At 41.5% G+C, this 19,754-nt stretch overlaps 1 protein-coding gene across 5 annotated transcripts in view; it reads left to right on the top strand.

Moving 5' to 3' along the window:
- Nucleotides 1-19,754, top strand: part of STRADA (STE20 related adaptor alpha) — a 923,993-nt gene that overhangs the window by 450,269 nt on the left and 453,970 nt on the right. For all 5 annotated transcript variants that reach the window (XM_044055203.1, XM_044055206.1, XM_044055205.1 and 2 more), the window contains one exon: nt 16,232-16,334. In XM_044055203.1, the coding sequence (XP_043911138.1) occupies nt 16,232-16,334 (103 nt within the window). The remainder of the gene's footprint in view (nt 1-16,231; nt 16,335-19,754) is intronic.

The raw sequence follows: 19,754 nt of genomic DNA, 5'->3' as shown, positions 1-19,754 counted from the left end.
TCCATCCTTTATGCCTAAAGTGGTATCTAGTGTGGTTCTTAATCAGACCATTCATCTGCCAACCTTCTTCCCAAATCCACAGAACAAGGGTGAGCGGATTCTGCATTCATTGGATGTACACAGACAACTAAGATTCTACTTTAAACAGGACAAAATCTTTAAGAAAATCTGAGCAGTTACTAGTGGCATTTACTGCAGGGACAGAGGGGAAGGCTATTTCAAAGCAGACTATTTCAAAATGGATAAGCCATTGTATTCGTTTCTGCTACATGCACCATGGTAAACCTGTCCCCAAGGGGATCAGATCCCATTCCACCAGGGCTGCATCTACTTCTGCAGCCTTTCTCAGAAGGGTTCCTACCAGAGACATTCTAGAAGCTGCTACCTGGAGCTCAGTTCATACATTCACCAAACATTACCATTTACCTCTCCTCTCTAAATCCAGAGCAGGCTTTGCCACTGCTGTCCTGCAGGGCCTTATAGCTGCTCCTAATGCTGTATAATTCCATCCTGCCAACCATAGCTTTGGGATTCTACCCAAATGTAATGACTGCAACAGTGAAACATGAAGAACATAGTACAGTTGTGTACACTTACCATAAATGTAGATGTTCGAGTGTATTCACTGTTGCAGTCCTGGTTACCCACCCTCCAGCTCCCTGTTTTTCTCTTACTATACCTTTTCCTTTTACTATGCTTAAAAGCCTTTTTGGTGTATTTGCTTTTATTTGGAGGTATATATACATATATATATATATATATATATATATATATATATATATTTTTTTTTTTTTTAATTATTTGGGGTGCACCTGACATCTGGGGCAAGAAAAACTAATGAAAATGGCGTTGGCTGCATATTTTATACCCCTAATGACCTGACTTCATGGAAGAAGGGACAGCAACCGATGCAGGACCCAAGACTTTGTTAATCAGGCCGACTGAGGGCAACCTGCCAGCAGATTAGCCAAATGTAATGACTGCAACAGTGAATACACTCTAACATCTACATTTATGGTAAGTGTACACAACTGTACTTTGTCTGGGGCCAGTCTGGCTACCATGACCATTTTGTCACTGTCCGCTTCTACCTTTTCCTAGCAGACTCAACTTCTGTTTTTTCTTGTTTTCCACATTGAAATTGGGCATCCACAGAGTTCCTAACAGTTTTTGCTCCAATAAAGAGGTGGAAAATAACTCAATTTTTCCATTCAAGGATTTATATTAGATTTGTTTATCAGGGAAAAAAACACATCAGCTTAAAGCACTATACAGAAATCCAGTTTCTTTTAATTATAGTGACTTCAGTGCTTTATGGCTTCCACTAAAAGTTAATGGTAACAGTGGATAGGAAAATTAATGGTGTGGAACAACTGGCGTTTTTACCACACCAGTTGCAGTCTATTATCACCCTTCCTTAGAAACAACCAATTTTCAGGCTGCAACATATCCTGCTTCTGCATTACCTCAGTGATAGGACAGTATAGAAAGAGTCCAGAAAATGCACAGCTCAGAAATATTATCTAGTTCTGAGAAAGTCTATTTAATCCAGGCAGAAGCACTCGTATTCTCCCTACTTGGATGTTTTTCTGTTGGAATAAAGATGTTCATGGATTAGGAAGAAACAAGTTTGTGAAAATGATTTTGACAAAGCATAATGAATTATATTAATGTCTATAAACTGTTCTTGAGTGGGTGATTTGCCAGTACTCATGTAGGCCTTTACTTCTGAGTTGTGTTTGTTGTCACGAAGTTTTCTTGGGGTGGGATTCTTGCTGCCATTGACCAGATGGATAGTGGATTCCATTAGGCTACTAAATCAGTCACAATCAGTGTATACTTGTTTGTCTTATAGGTGTAGGTCATATTCTAGAACTAGTAAAATTATAGTGGCAAAATAGTATAATTTTTTTATGGATAGATGGGGCACCTTCCCGCTAGTTATCTCAGATCATGCACCTTTTCTATTAAAAATGTGCCTGGATAGAGCCCAGTGAGACAGTCACTGAAGAGTGAAAATTTTTTTTTCTATTTTGTCAGAGAGAGCATTCAAGTTGAATTTTTAAACTTTTAATATCGCAGTATCCTCATTAGACACCACAGGATCAAGAGATAGTTCCAATAAAAAGTTAAAAAAAAATGGTAAAACAAATTTAGCAAAGTTTCTGAAGGAATTTATATCAGAAAAACTGAAAATTGTAGGTAGCAATTTGGGATAATATGAAGTTGAGTTAATCAATGCAAAATGCTATAAGGAAGGTTATTAATGCATAAGAGAGAAGTAAGGATATACAAGGTTAAACTGAAAATAGTGTTATATAAAGTTGAACTTTGAAAGAGATCTGTGAAACTAAGTGGTTTTGAATTTATTGCCAGTATTCAGAAATATCTGGCCTCACAAGACAAAGTACAGCAGCTAGATTGTTTAATAAAATAAAGGACCACTTGTCATGGAGGTGCTGTAATGGTCCGGGAAATACAGTAAACTATTCTGTTAGATTTTATGAACAGTTATATGTATAGGCAGGGTTGCAAAGTCTGTCTTCTTTGGTTTGCTCTGTATTTGGAACTCTTGGCAATAATGAAGAATGTTATTTTTTATGAACCTTTATAGGGTCATAGGTTCATAGGTAGGTACTAGGCTATCGGCCCAAGGGCCTACGTAAGCCAGCAAGGTACCATAGCTTACGCCACCCAAGAAAGTTATTTTCCTGTGCCACTGTCCAGCAGAGACACAGAAGTGATCCCCAGGGTGTATTTCCTATTTCCCATCCACTCATCAAGATTTTTCTTGAGTGCTAATGAAGAACTTTGCTTGACATAGATGGGTAACTTGTTCCAGAGTATAGGAAGTCTCTGGAACAGGAATCTATCCCTCCAGCGTGTCCTGTTTATTGTGGTGACAAGGTTTAGGTCCCTAGAGCATGTAGCTTGGAGGGATTGGGATTTCTTTAGGTGTAGCATGTCCAACAGCTCTGGGTTTGACATAGCTTTATATGTTAGGCAGATATCACCTCGGAGTAGGCGATATGCTACGGAGTAAAGCTTTGAGTAAGTTTAACCTGTTAATACAAACACCTTAATGAAGAGGTTTAAATTAAAGTACAGCTGATAAACTGGATTAGGTAAAGGTAAAACTCTTATTGTCTTGATGTCTTGCTGCAGGAATTTATCTAGAGGTTAAAACACATCTTTGAAGAATTTCACTGTCATGGCTGTGTTCAGTAATCTAGCTGAATCTTCCCCCTTCCTTCATTTTGTGGAGTAATTGCTATCACTATGAAATCTGGTAAAGGCTTTCTTCGAGCAGGCTGAAATCACACGTTATTTATTCTCAACCATGATTATAAATTATTTACTGCTGTCTTTCCTAAAAGATTGGCCAGAGTGCATTCTCTGTTGATTGTGGTGGACCAAATGGGACTCGTACCTGACAGAACTACTCGTGATATTTTGATAAAAACTCCTTCATTAGTAGCAATTCTAGATGATGGAAAAGCATTTGCAGGGTGAGCTGGCATTCTTTTCCAGCTGTTATTGTATCTGAAATTTCCTAAATGGCTTATTAAATTACTTCAACCAGTGTAGGTGAAGAGTAAACCTTCTGGGTATTCAGTTTTAGAAGAGGCACCAGGCAGGGATGCCCAGTCTGTCTTTGGTTTGCTCTGTATTTGGAACTCTTGGCATGCAGGTTATAAAACCTCCAAAAGTAATGGATACAGGTTACAGTGATTAACGTAAAAGGTTTATCATTACACAGATGATCTTTTATTTATTTATTTAATCCAAAGTTGGCTTTTTTGCAGAAATTAGTTAAATTAGGAAGAATGGATGATTATAAAGTTAACAAGCTTTGGAAGTCAGATCCAACAGTTCCTCGAGTCCAATTTTCCTCTACATGTCTCAGTCTTACCCTGGAACCAATGAGCCTGAGACTTTCACTCTGATCCTTCTAGAGAAAAGATAATCCAAGCCATCTTCTGTGGCATTATCATCAAGGTCTTTCCAGTCACCTAGAGGTTTTCCAGGTATGTATGTTGATTAGAATTATGAGGAAGTTCTTGAAAATGCAAGTTCAACTGGGGCTTCTCCCGGAGCTGTCCACTTTGAATACCCTAGATATAGAGTCCAACAACCCCCCCAACACTGTTATCTCTGGTTCTGGTCCTTCCTTTGGGTTTGGCTCCCATGGATCCAAGATCTCCCAGTACCCTTTTGCTGGAGCTGACATTTCGAATGACTGACACTGGCAACATGCTTGACTATCTCAACTGCAATGCATTCAAATCGGGAAAAGTCTCGGAGCCTAAGCATCAACACTGGGACTTGGTGAGGTGAGTCATCTCTGAAGTTTTTGGAGCCATGTCTACCTCTCAGGGCCTCAGCTCTCAACAGGTCAGAGGTCAGTCACTGAGTCAAGGCTTATTAGGATGATGGAAGGGCACCTTCAGCTCTGATAGTGATTTCGACCTTTGAGGCCTTCAAAAGGGTTTTGGCCAGACCAAAAGATAAGACATTATCATCTAATTTGGCTCTTTCACAACGTAAACTGGGTGCTGTTTCTCCTTCCAATCATTCTACTCAACAGGGATATGCAATATGTCCAGAGGTCACTTACTGTACAAGTTCCCAGTCTGATTCAGACCCTTCTGATGTTTCGCCAAGGCAGGGACATTGAAAACAGATGTGCAAATGGAAGCACTTGGACTCAGCACCAGAGTCTGTCACAAAAGATACAGACTTGGATGAGGACGAAGATTCCCCTATATCCCCTTTAGAAGAAATCACCTTTAGTGATATCCTTGAATTGATGAAACATGAAGGGGTTGGTCCACAGATGATCTTTCACTGGACGAATCTGTATTCCTCGAAGCTGTTGGTGCTGGCTTTTCTGCATCATGGGTGGTGCAGCCAGCTGATCCCCTTATAGACTTTGCATCTCAGCGGGTTTGGAAGGACCCTGATGTTGTGGAACCAATCCCAAAAAGGCCGGATTGGATTTTGGTATCTCCCAAGCACAGGAAGCACTGGAGTAAAGGTCCAACAGTAGATGCCATGGTTGTAGCAGCAGTCACAAAAAAAAAAAAAAAAAACTGCCAGAAGAAAGTTCTTCTGTCCATCCCCCTAATAGGGAATAAAGGGCTTTGGACAGGTTTGGAAAATGGACATATGCTTCAGTGACATTTACCCTCAAGAGTGTTGAACTACTTAGCTCACTTGACATGTTTCCAGTGGGACTCGTCTAAAGAACTTATCAAGTTGCTCTCTGGTAGCTTACCTGTTGGATGTTCAAAAGAATGTGGACTCCCAACTGTCTACCTTTCAATCTATGTCAAACGTTGCCTTGCATTTGCTATCATACGCAGTTGATGGCACATTTAGAGCAGCAGGCACTGACATCACAATGCAACAGCATGTTTGGATGCAAATTGGAGATGGCTTCAAGATGTCCTTTATCCATGCCATTTTTGATGCTTCCATACTCTTTGAACCAAAAGTAAAAGATACTCTGACTACAAATAAACAGGATGGTAAAACCCTGTCTGGAATAGGCATTCATTTCTCCACCCCACAAAGAACCTTTTCTGGGAATCGGAGCAAGAATATATGGTTCAGGAAGTCACAGGATTATTACCATGAAACCCCTGCAGACAGACCTCCTTGAGGCAGAGGAGGAGGAGGAAATTCAAATGGACATCATTCCAGAGGCGGACTGCACAATCAGAATTTTCTTGGTCCCTTCACTAAACAACCCTACCAGTACTCCTGAAACATTGCCCAAGTGCTGCACTCTGGAAGCAGTTGGGGCGCTTATCACTGTAGCCACAAGCTAAGCAAAACATCACAAGAGATTCCTGAGTGTTAAGGATAACCAGAGGCTACTCAATTCCCTTTATTACTTACCAAAGAAACAGAAGAGGATTCCTGGCATACCACTCAGTCAGTTGGAATCTGCAGCAGCAGAAGTCTCCAAGCTGCAGGTCCTCCTAGACCAGTTAGAGTCCTTAGTCTATTCCAGGTTCTTTTTAGTACCAAGAAAGATGGGATCTCAGACAGATTTTTGGATCTGAGTCATCTCAATCAAATTGTAAAACAGACAAAATTCTGGATGGTCACTCTGCAGTCCATACTACCTCTTCTGAGGAAGGACAATTGGGTGTGCTCTATAGATCTCCAGGATGCCTACTATCACATAAAAATACATCTGCAATCCAGGAGATTTCTCCATTTCCAGCTGGGAGCCAATCATTATCAGATTAGAGCACTCCCCTTCTGCCTCACCACAGTCCTGGGGTATTTACAAAGATTGTGGCAGTAGCAGCAATTGATCTCCACCTGCTATGGAATTAGTTTTCCCAAACATGTATGTTTGGCTAATATCTATACTTCCAGGGATCTGCTGCTTTACCAGCGGGATTGGGACCTTTTTGCTCCAGTTGGTACTCGATCTGTCCAAAAGCCAGTTGACTGTTTACCTAACAAAGTTTCAGATGTCCTCTAAATACAACTCTTCAGGTAGCCAAATTACTACATTTCAGGGTACATTCCCTGCACCTAGTTGCCACAAAAGTCATTCAACATCCTGCTATCCAGGCAAGACCAATTATTTGGCTACTAAGTCTGATGGCTTTAGCAGTCATCCTGGTACCCTTAGATAGGTTTCACATGAGAGTACTTTAGTGGACTGTTTCACTTCAGTGGTCTCAAGGATTTCACCCTGTCCATTCCAGAATTTGTCTCACGCAACTGTGCAAGGATCACATCAGATGGTGGATAACCTCCCCATCAGTAATGGGAGGATGGCCATTATGCCCAACACAGCCAATGGCTATGTAACCATAGATGCCTCCCCTTCTGGGATGGGGGAGCCAGTCCAAGGCTCTTGGTCGCATTAAGAGGCCAATCTTCACGTCAATGTTTTGAAGAGAAGGGCAGTTCTCTTAGCATGGCAGGTGTTTCAGGACTTCCTCTCAAAGGGTAGGATTCATCTTCCAACAGATAACATGTCTGTAGTTCGATACATCAACAAACAAAGGGAAACCTGATCATATTTCCCAGGATGTGTTGAGTGTGTGGCAGTGGGCAATGTCTTTGCATCAGTATCTGATAACACACATCCTGGGAACATCCAACGTACAGTGGACAAACTGAGCGGGTTGATTCTTATGCCTTACCACTGCTGCCTTAACCAAACAGTGGCAACTCAGATTTTGAACCTCTGAGGCCAACCCTGCTGTGATCTCTTGGCATCCTACGTGAACAAGAAGTGCAGCCATTATTTTGCCCTGAGCCACCCCCCCCCAACAGAGACGGTCAGCAAGGAATACTCTAGTCTAAAATTGGCCACCAGGTTTGCCCTACTTCTTTTCTCCAATACCTCTAAAGCACCCTCTCATTTTCTGAATGAATTGGGTTAAGACCAGAGTAGCTCTCTTAGCTCCCTTTTGGCCCTGGCAAGTTTGGTTCCCCTTCCTGTGGCCTCATCTGGTACATTCACCCTGGAGGCTGGATCAGTATCCAAATCTCTCGAGTCACCCATCCGGAATGCTTCTTCCTGACCAAAAGTCCTTGAGACTGACAACTTGGTTCCTCCTGTTTTAACTATAGCCAGAGATACCATGCATTCTACATTGGCGATCCACATTATCACAGTTCCTAAAAAACAGTCTACCAAAAAGATATACAACAGTAAATGGAAAAGGTTTTCCATTAGGGCCTTATTAAAAGGTTTCAATCTTTCTCAGTACCTTTTCTTTCTGTTTTGGAGTTTTTGTTAGAACTATTTCAAAACTGTTTCAGTTTTACTGCTATCAAAGTACAAATGGCTGATATTTCAAATTTTCATGTAGGACAAAATGGCACATCCGTAGCATCTCTGAAAATTTCCAAGGGCTTCTATAAGGAAACTTTCTTGCTAAGACCTCCAGTTAGGGATCTAGTTCCTCCTTGGGATATTACAATATTACTCCAAGCCTTGACTTACCCCCCCCCCCTTGAAACAGCAGCTTCTGTGGGCCTTAAGTTCCTTTCTTGGAAAACAATTTTCTTTGTTGCAGTCACTTCAGCTAGAAACCTTTCTGAACTACAGTCACTTTCTTGCAACCCCCCCTTACTTAGTTTTTCATAAAGACAGAGTGACATTAAGAACCAACTCATCCTTTCTCCTAGTGGCATCTGAAGCAACTCTAAATCAGTGTATTGATCTGCCAGTGTTTTTTTCCCAAAATTCTCAAACAAAGGAGTGTGTTTTACAATGTCAACTCAGGTTCTATTTCCATAGAACAAGAGATTTCAGAAAGTCAGATCAGTTGTTTGTAGCCTTTTCTAGGGCAAAACTGGGAAAGGGCATTTCTATAGCTAGCCTGTCATGATGGTTGTCACAAGTGTATTTCATTTGTTTATGCTAAAGAGGATTACCCTTACAAACAAAACCCAGAGCTCTTTCTGCAAGGGTGGTAGCTACCTCTACAGCCTTTATAAATAGACATCCCATTGATGATACTTATGCAGCAGCAACTTGGTCCACTTTTCACACCTCTGTGTCTCCTTATAAATTGGATGTACAGTCCAGATCATGTCCCTCTTTTGGTTCCACCATCCTCAGGAATGTCCTTCCGTGATGCCACTCGGGTAATTGGCAGCTTGAGAATCTGTTCCAAAGGTTGAATTGGGAAAAAATAGATATCGGGTATGAAAGTTGTATATTTACCATAACAGTAGATCTGTGTTGTCTTATTTTCCACCAGTTCAACATCCTTCACTCCTTCCCTCTTCCATTATTCTCCCTGGCAGCTTCTGGTGACTGGCTGGACCTCACCTGTGACCCTGTATGCAGCCAGACCTTTCTATTTTATACAGATTTAAAAACAAAATATTTTAGTGCTCCATGTCAGTATTTTTTGAAATATGTCTCTTTGCTGAAATTGTAGATCTGATGTTGTCAATTTTCATTCTGTCCTCAACTTATGGGTTCAGATCCGATCCCTCGCATCTGACTCGGCCGTTGCTAAAGCTCGTGGCAACAAAAAACTTTTCAGCTTCTCCCTTACCCACAATGCATCAACCCCAAGTACCTCATATCTCGTTTGCCTTTTGGAGTGAAAGACATGGTTACTGCTACTCTCAAGCTAAGTGATATATTCTTTACCAAAATTCATACTTCCTTAGCTAAATTTGTTTAATTTTTAGGTCTATTTACTCTCCCTTGACTATCGCTTCCTTTTGTTGCAATTTCTTCTAAAGTAGTCTACCTTTTCTTTTTCCTCTCGTATGTCCTGTACTGTTGAATATTGTTAATATTCTCTTTCTCTCTTCCCTTTCTACAATTGTGTAGCTTTAAATTACCAATGCTGATAGTTTCTTCTGTAGCTGTGGCTAATTTTTCTTTGTTTAAAAAAGTTATCACTTTACCTTTCCTCTAACTTCTAGTGTAGTATCTGTTTACTGGTTTATTTTTTTGCTATGGCTGATGAGGGGAGAAGTCCCTGTTGGGTTTAAAAATGCCTCAAGTATGGGCACAAAAATTCAAATTGTACACACTTTGTGTATACTGCTTAGGCCCCCTGCACATACAGGAAGACTGTGCCATATGCCATGGGTTTAATCTCAGAGCTATTACAGAAAGGAAAAATATACTCCTTCTTAAAGAATTGCTTCCTTCCTCTTTTGAAGAGGCTTTATCTGGAGCTTCACCTGCAAAATCAAAGAAATCCAAATTGCCATTTCCGAGCCTTTCCACTTCTTCCTCAAGGGCATTGGATCAGTCTAGGAAAAGACCTCAAACAAAGGGGAAATCTGTGCTTAAACCACACAAAATGTGGCAACCTCTATTGGATCAGTCTCCACCATCGGATCATAAGAAAAAATAACAAATGTCGGATCAAACTTCATCCTCTAATCGGAAACAAACAAAAAAAGAATTATTGGATCCAACCTCAGTGATGGATCTGAAACATAAGATAGTCATCAGATCCGAAACATAAAAAGATTGTCATCGGATCAGACTATCTTGGATCGAGCAAACAAATTATCTAGGCCATCTACTTCATCAAGCCTAATTGTCTTACAAAGGACCAGATATTCCCCTTCCATGGACCCTGTCCCCTCCAGGGTCCCTTCACCCTTTTTGGAAGGACCCAAATCTCCATCTGTAATTTCCATTCGCTCTTCCAGGAGTCTTGCAGGAGAAGATGCGGACAGATTGATGAGAAGAATTCTCTCGTCAGTTGGATCTGGAGAGCTCTCAGAACCGAGGCTACCCTGTTGGTTTCGAGGTGTTGGTCAACTCTGAAGTTTTTGGAGCCGTCTCTGCACCTTGGGGTCTCGGCATGGCTTAGCCTAGGTCCGACTTCTGCCTCGGGGGGGGGGGGGGTTCTTCACATAGCAGGGAAGAACTACAGGACTACAATCCAAAACTTGTCTTTTCAGCCCCGGGGTCCTATCCGTCTATGGGGAGGTCTGCCTTTGAAGTTATGGCGAGAGCCTTGTCTGCCTCTGCAGCACAGATGGTTCCTACCCCCTCGGATCCTCCGTCTGCAGCCTTGCTGTCTCTGCACTTGGAGTCTCACCTCTCTTCTCCACAAGGACAGCTGGTATCGAAACCCCAGGCTTCCCAACAGGGTGTCCCAACTTCTTATACCTCCCCAGAGCATCACACTGAGGAAGTTCCTAAGAAGAAGACGTGCAAGAGGAAGCATTTGGATTCCCCAGAGAAATCTATCACAGAAGATACAGACTTTGATGTAGGAATGGTCTCCACGGTCACCTCCTGATGAGGTCTTGTTCGGAGGCATCCTTGAAACCCTGAAATTGAGATTTGGAAGCCCAGCAACCCTTCGTCTGAGGAGTCTGTATTCCTGGAGGTGTTTGGTACTGGCCTGTGTACTTCCTGGATGACTCTGCCCACCAACAGGCTCATTGAGTTGAGTGAAAGGATCCTGACACCATTGAACCGATACCTTGGAGACGAGACAAAATTATGGCAGCACTGGAGGACGAGTAGGTTTGGGAAAAAGGGGTGCCTGTTGATGCCATGGTTGTGGTGGTGGTGGCCACTAAGAAGGAACTTGCTGAGGAGAGTTCCACTGTTTGTCCCCCTAACAAGGAGTCTTGGGTGATGGACAGGTTTAGGAAGCATGTGTGTTTCAGCAACCTTCACCTTAAGTTCACTGAACTATCTGGCACATTTCACCTGGTTAGAGAGACCTCATTAGTCAGTTTTCTGACACCCTCTCAGGATCTGTTTCTAAAGAAGTACAAGCATCTGTGACTTCTCAGTTGGCTACACTGCAGTTGATGTCCAATTCTTCAATGAGGCTCATTTTGAACATAGCCAAAGGAACCTCAAGGGCAGTGGGTTCAGGCATTTCTATAAGGAGGCATGCCAGGATGCACTTACATGATTTTGCAGAGCCCTTCACTTCATTTGACAATGTTCCTTTTGACAGCATGTCTTTGACCCCAAGGTAAAAGACACATTATCCAGGTGTGAAAAGGACAGAAAGAGCCTGTCTGCTGTGGACGTAAGTTTTTCCACTCCTCAAAGATCCTTTTCCTGGTATCAATGAGGTAGTTGAAAAATGTGGTTCAAAAAATCCCATGGACCTTTCCATGACACACATGGAGGTAGTTCTCACAGGGGTAGAGGAGGAAATTCCAGTGGTAGACACTGCCCCTGCGGCAGAGGTGGCCTACAAAAACCAAGGGTCCAGAGATTCTTTCTTAGGCAGACCCTTCCAGCGTTCCTGAAAGGAAGCCTGGTTGCCCTCCTCTGGAGGCAACTGGGGGTTAACTTTCTCTGTACCAGAGAGCCTGGCTAGAAATAACAGATATTTGGGTGCAGAGGATCATTTACAGAGGTTGTATAAAACTATTTTCCCTTCCTCCTCCTTCAAGAAAAATCCCCAGTGTTCCACCCAGTCAGAGGGAACAAGCAGCAATTCACGTACAAAGGCTGCTAAAAAAGACATCCAAGAGATCCCGCCAGACCAGATAGAATCCAGAACTTACTCAAGATTCTTGTTAGTGCCAAGGAAATTAGGGGACTGGAGACCAATTCTGGATCTCGGCAACTTAAACAAAAAAGTTCAACATGCCAAGTTCCGGTTGGTCATGGTTCAATCCATTCTCCCCTTTTTGGACAAGGGCAACTCTGTGCTCAGTAGACCATCAGGATGTGTACTATCACATAAAGATGAGCAGATGATCCAGAAGGCACTTACGCTTCTGGCTGGGAGCCAGTCCTTACCAGTTTAGAGTTCTGCCCTTTAGTCTCACCACAGCCTCCAGAGTGTTTACCAAATGCATGGCAGTAGTTGTAGCTCACTTGAGACTTCAAGGATTCCGGGTGTTTCCATACCTAGATGACTCCTCCCCAACTAGGCTTCTAATGTTAAAGGCAAAAGACCAGGTTCTCCAGACATGTTCTCTTCTGGGGGTAACCATAAACTGTGAAAAATCTCAGCTAGAGCCAACTCGAGGTATAGAATTCATAGGAGCACTTCTCAATACAAAATCATCCATAGCATCACTACCTCCCTCAAGAGTTCAGACAATAAGATCACAGGTCAGAAAGATAATCTGCCGTACCAGGATTTCAGCCCGTTTGGCTCTTCAAGCTCTGGGTTCAATGGCAGCAGTTATTACTTTAGCACCATTAGCCAGATTTCACATGAGGATTTTACAGTGGATGTTAGTAACACAATGGTGGATACTCTACCAACCCATGTCAACTCCACTAAGAATCACCCACACATGCAAGAGAGATCTCAGGTGGTAGGTTTAGTCGGAATCAGGTTCTACAAGGTCGTCCGTTCATTCCCCCTCAGCCCAAGGCCATAGTGACAAATGACGCTTCCCAGTTGGGCGGGGGGGGGGGGGCATCAGGGGAAAACAGTCTAAAGCACTTGGTCCCCGGAAGAGGCCGATTTGCATATCAGTGTCCTAGAGATGTGAGCAGTACTTTTAGCAATATATGGCCTTTCCAGATGCTCTCCCTTCAAGGACAATTGCAATTCAAAAGGACAATGTTTCAGTAGCTTGGTACGTCAAACAAGGAAGGACCAGATCTTACCCTTTGAGTCCAGACGCACTCTGAGTGTGGAAATGGGCAATCTCATCCAACTGCTTTAAACTCGTATTCTGGCAAAGTCCAGTGTGATAGCAGACAAGCTCATCAGATGCATTCTTCTACCTCATGAGTAGTCTCTCACAAGAACATGATGGAAATGATTTTCCACCAGTAGGGCCAGCCTTACTGCGATCTTTTTGCATCGCCCCTAAACAATAAATGAAACAGCTACTTTACCCTTATCCCCCCTCAGGGGGAATCACTGAGGGATGTCCTACTTCACAATTGGCCCCCAGTTTGCTTTACACTTCACCACTTCGTTAATTCTGAAATTCATTCAGGAAGCTGCCATGTTGAAGTATAAAGTCATCCTCATTGCATCTTACTGGCCTTGACAGATTTGGTTCCCCTTCCTTTTGCATCACTTACTTGTCGAACCTTGGATTCTGGGTCCGACTGCAGACCCTCCTCTCTCACCTGACACACATGACCCATCCAGATATACCAAGCCTCAGGATAACCCCATGGCTTCTGCAATTCCATTAATAGCCAGACAATTATGCTGTCTTCCCCTGTCCGACACGTACTTTTATCTTCCCATAAACCTTCTTACATGTAAGCTGTACCCCAGTAAATGAAGGTTTATTTACTGGGCACATCAAAATAATGTTGATCCTTTTTAAGCTACTATATATAACATCCTTAAATTTTTGGCCCTACCTTTTAAAGAAGGAGCTAGTTCCTCCACAGTTAAGGTCCAATTAGCAACGATATTGAATTTTCACATTGGATTTGAAGGTTTTTCCATTGCCGCTCATAAGCTCTGCAAAGCCTTTTTGCGAGGTACTCTTTTTAAGGACTCCCGTTAAAGACCCTCCTCCAGCATGGGATCTAAATCTGGTACTGCAAGCACTTATCCATCCCCACTTTGAACCAGCAGCTAGATGTGACCTTAAATATCTGTCTTGGAAAACAATATTTCTAGTTGCCATTACTTCTTCCAGATGAATTTCAGAGATTCAGTACTTGTCTTCAAAACCAGCATATTTGATCTTTCACAAGGATAGAGTTATATTATGAACTAATGCTTCCTTTGTGCCTAAGGTGGTATCAGACTTTAATATCAATCAGTCCATTAATTTGCAAGTATTCTTTCCTAAATTTGCTAACAAGGGCGAATACATGTTACACTTATTGGATGTTCACAGGCAATTACGTTTTTACCTGCAATACAACAAAACACATCAGGAAAACTGACCAGTTTGTTTTGTTTTCAGTAATAAAGTTGGGGAAACCGGTTGCCAAAGTAACTTTAGCAAGATAGTGGACTGAATGTATTTCTTTAACTGACTTTATTACTTTTATTTATAACAAATTGGGCATTGCTTTATCAAAACCATTACAAGGTCATTCAGCTAGATCTGTGGCAACTTCAGCTTTTCAGTCTAGAGCGTCCATGGATGACATATGTACAGCAGCAACCTGGGCTACTTCCCATATCTTTGTTGCTCATTACAAATTGGATCTGGTCTGCAGATGTAGAGCATCACTTGGTTCAGTGGAACTTCGGAATATCCTTCCTTGAGTCTACCCGGGAATTTAGGTAGCTGGGGACTCTGTCTCATAAGTTGAGGACAGAATGAAAATTGACATCATCAGATGAAGTTATGTATTTATCTTAACGTTCCATCGTGTTGTCCTTTTTCATTCTTCCTCAACTCTCCACCCTCCAACCCCCATCCTGAGAAACCCACTGGAAGAGTGAATGGTTAGGGGACATAATTTCCCTGATTTTGAGCTCTAGATATAGTCTTGTCACTATATGACTATGTTTTTCTTTCTGCTAAAGTCTGCAGACAAGATCTGAAGTACTTGGGGTTGGTGCATTGCGGGTAAGGGAGAAGCTAGAAAGTTTTTGGTTGCCATGAGCTTTAGTAACTGTTGAGTCAGATCTGAGGGATCGGATCTGAATCCATAAGTTGAGGAAGAATGAAAACAAACCACAGATGGAACATTATGGTGAGTACATAACTTTTTTCATGTTTTTTTTTTATTTTTTTTTATCATATATGTGATTTAACAGAGTTGGCTTTAGCATAGTTCATGCAATCCTGGAGCATTTGCAGAGCTGGACAAATGGTTGCAAAGATGATTAAAAACATGACAGCATTACATCACACGTATAGGTAATCAATTAGTCATTCAGTATAAAAAAAAAAATCTGATTACTTATTTTGATATTCATTCAGCCCCGGGTTTTCTTCCGAGTACTTTATTTCCTCATGTTAATGTTATGACTTACTTTGACATTACCCTCCACTTTGAGGTATGATAGCAAGGACAGTCTTTGTATATGGATGCCAGTTACTGCTTTTGCTTCCTGCAGTAGTTTTTATTTTATGAAAACCCTAGTTCTTTGCAGTAAAAAGCTTTATGAGTGTAATAGATTAAAAACAGAGGGAAAAAAAGATGAAAAAAAAGCATAATAGTATGTTTCAGCAAGGAGATGTTTCCAGAAATATTGACATGGACCACTAAAATGTTTTGTTTTCAAATCTGTATTTGGTTTATTTAAGATTTTTGTTCCGCTTACTATAGATTTTCAATTTCTGGCAATAAACAGGAAAATGTGTCTGTGAAGTAGATGTGGCTGCATCGCTCTGCAGCAAGATATTATCCATCTAACAAATTATTCCAGATTTAGTCAGCAGAGGTTCAGATGCTGACCATGTCTATGGGACTACAGTATCTTATAACAGAATTTGGAGAATATAGGGTGGTACTTCGGCATAGCTTTTAACAGCCTCAGGCGTAGCTGGAAGGAAACAACTCTTCATTGTAGGACTTCACACTTTTTTCATTTCAGTTATTTTCACCAGAGTTGTACATAAGAACCAATACGTAACATATTAGTTTAAGTCATGGAATTGTAATTAATGCATTGCAAAAACTGTTAAAATTCTGTTGTAAGTTCAAGTCAGTCTAAAAGGAAATAAAATATTTTTCTTTTGTAAACAAAGCTATAGTCTGCTGATATTTGCAAGCTTTTCAGTTAAGCTTTTTACTTGATTGAACCTCGTTTTAGGGCATAGCAAGTGTTTTTCTGAATTTATCAGCCAAAAACATTGATAAATACTAATCTGTCCTTTTTCTTGTTTCCAGAGTAATGAAGCAAGCGCGGAGTCTCTAGCTTCTCCCTCAAAACGAGTAGTAATGGGGAACTTTGTTCCAGACAGCAGTGCATATGAACTACTAGGAGTCATAGGTAGGAAACACAGTATTAGCCTGTGTGTTAGTGGTGAGTAAATGCGTAGAGTCATTAGCTGCATGACAATATACAGAACTTTTTACAGCTGCATTATGTTAGTCTTTGGCTTGTGGAGTTTATATAATTTTGCCTTCTTGTCAGTAATACTTTTATCAATTTGTCATGTAACAATTCTCATACATAAATGATACTGCCTACAGACCATGTTTTGTTTTTCATTGATTTTATGATTTATGTCCTTTCCTCTTTTTTTTTTTTTTTTGTACAGTTTGTGATTTGTCCTGTAGTCCTCGGACATGATCAGGATATTGTACGTGTTAGGGAAGAAATAGTTTCTGAGGGTACTTATTGCAGTATGGAGAGACAGATGCATACCACTGACTGGAGAATTCAATATTATAATGCTAATGAACAAAAACAAAGGGGATAATTACAACTAGGGGATGTACAGAAGTTTCAGCCTCCTGTCTGAATGCATGAAAGTGCTGGAGAGGGTGGCTGATAAACGAATATGCAGAGCAGTAAACAAATACAGAGTAGCAGTACGTTAGATGGAAAGATGAGAAGTTTGGATTCCTATCAGGATAGATTACAACCAGCCTAATGTTTGCAGTGAGAGAGATCTTGGAGAAGAAGCTGAAGAAATAAAATAAAACATCCATATAGCCATTGCATGATGGAGACATAGCATACAGTAACTTCCCAAGAAATTTATTTGGGCAGTCCTGTAGTGGTTTCAAATTTCAGAAGTGTTAGAATTAATACAAACAATGTATAAGGACACAATAACACAAGTATGAACAGTGTTCAGACTTGGACGAGGGGGAGGTTCATTGGTTGTGAGTTTGCGTCATTGTTAATCTGTGAGAAAGGACATGTTCAAAGTGGTGATGGACTACATCAGCAAACAGGTTGCAGGGGACAGATCATCAAAACTGCTATATGCAGATGATGTTGAATCTGAAAGCTTACCCTGAATAGGAATTTCAACAAACAGTAGGGGACTGGAATGCAAAACTGAAGGCGCAATGGATAAAAGCTGAGTACAGACAAGGCAGTGATCATGGCAGCATGTGGGAGAAACAGCCTAACAGATTCAAGTATTTTGGAGGCGTGGTCAAGGAGAAAGGAAATCTGAATAAGGAGAGCAAACCTAGTATCAGAGTTGCTGCATTCACCTGGCACCAAGTGTCAGGGGCAGTATGTGACAAAAGAATATCTAAGAAGATGAGCAGCAGGCTGTACAAAACAGTGGTGTGACCAGTGTTTTGCGTGGCACAAAATAATGTGCACTGAAGGCAGAGCAACCGAGGAAGCTTGAAATGCATAAAACGGTAATGAGACCAGTTCTGTATGGAACAAAATAATGTGCGTTGAATGAAAAGTAGCTGAGGAAGCTTGAGGTATACAAAACAGTGATGTGACTAGTGCTTCTCTTTGGCACACAGACTTGGTCATTGAAGGCAGAACAACTGAAGAAGCTTGAGGTGATGTAGATGAAGTGCCTACGATGGGTAGTAGGACAAATAAATGACATCATAGCAGAAACCACGGTAGCCCCAATTACAGAGAAGGTCAAGAGAACAAATTATGGAGGTGTGGCTACATGTGAGTGACCAGATGAAAGTAAGATAACTATGTCCAGTCAAAAGATACTTGAACTGAATGAGAGAATATCTGTGACAATTAGGCATGACTGTTGAAAATAGAGAGTGACTATATATTTAAAGAGGCAGTGTCAGTAGACTGGACACTGTGACCCAGTATAATAATTTGGGAAAAGAGGTAGTTGATGATGTGATTTGTGCTGTGAATTTTTTTCCAATGACTTTTGCCCCTGTGCTTTTTGACTGTAAAAGTTTCTCCTCACTCAGTGTCCATTCATTCCTGCATTCCAAGCATTGCATCCAGAGCTGAGGTGGGAGTTGTCTTGGGGAGCACCATTCAAGCAGCCATGAGAGTGCTTTGTGTTCTCGACAGCATTCATACAGTGAGAGTATTTGGAAAACCTAATCCCACTCTGTAGATAGAGACATGCAAACCACATTGGTCTGCAATGCCTCCTTTGTGATTGCATGTTTATGCACAGTCTGAAGAGTGCCACCTGTCAGTGGCTTAGTGAGCCTAATGTTTGTCCTTCAGGCTGCAACACTGCATTAGTGCCTATCCTGTAAGGGATACTGGCACTGTGTGCTGATGGCTCTTACCCCTCGCACCCCTTTGGATGGGTCTGCCTGATCTCACTGCCAGCACTGTATGCCCAAGTCTGTAATCCAGCTTTGGTCACCTGAGCTATAGTCAGGGCTTTGTCTCCTAATGCCTCCAGCGCTGCCCACTCTGCCATAATTTTATCACCTGAAGTTGTGAAAAAAACATTTTTAAACTTCTTTCTCTATGTGGGAGCTTTGTCCACACCCCCACCCCCACCCTCTAAATACTGCCTTCAGTGTTGCTGCACCTCAAGGAAAGGGGAATTTCACAGATCCCTTTTCACAATTTTAGCCCAAAGTAATTTCAGGCCTTGAACTTTTGAGAAGAAGCCAATCTTTTTGTGAAAGATATCAGACAAAAAGAGAAGTTAATTTTAAAAAGAACAACTTGTGTAGTTAGTTGTAGACCTTGTTCTTGATAAATTGTTGCAATGTCTTCTTGCTTCTTTTAAAAGTAAACTGGCTTGCTTAAACAGATTATCTGAAGCTCCATACTTAAGACTGTCCATAAGTCAGGAAATAACAGGAAATGATCTTGTGTGTACTGTGAGTTTGGAAGCACAAGTCATCTGACACTTGCATCTCAAATGCAAACTGAGTGCAATAGTATTTACCTAACTCTCCAAATGAAAACTAGAAGGACTTTAGAGAAAAATACACAGACACTGTAATCTCTTGGTATCTGGACCATTAACACAAAGGCAAGGTCTGTCTGCAGTTACACTTACATGTATTCAGAGCTGTGTTTGAGTCACTGGTAAGATAACAAGCAGTAGAATAATTAGGTATCCTTTACTAGCTGGCCTCCTTCAGGGAGGTAGCAGAGGAGATAGAACTGCATTTGTGCCATCTTTAAAAAGTACAACAGTAAACCTGAGTTATCTGTCTATTCATCCAGCCATCCTTTGTTGACCAGGTTAGTCCCACTAGGCTGGTGGAATGTTTTCAGGGGAGACCCAAGGTGGTATTTATACTTATGGAATGGAGGGTGGAGGTTGGAAGCTGTTTTGAAATGTGAAAAAAAAAACATGCTGAAATACCTGCCAAGTGTGATTTTTGTGGCTGGTCATAGAGGGACGTAAAGGTAGGCTGGCCAGACTAAATCATGTTTCATTGTGGGGACTTTTTTCATTTAATTTATGATTGTGACAAGGTACAGTGTCACCAGAGTGGGGAGAAAGGGCATACAGCAAGAAGGTATGGCTGA

This window comes from Protopterus annectens, chromosome 13.part0 (genome assembly GCF_019279795.1).
Source record: "Protopterus annectens isolate FY-2018-M chromosome 13.part0, PAN1.0, whole genome shotgun sequence".
Lineage (NCBI taxonomy): Eukaryota > Metazoa > Chordata > Ceratodontiformes > Protopteridae > Protopterus > Protopterus annectens.
This window is presented reverse-complemented; position numbering and strand designations above follow the sequence as displayed.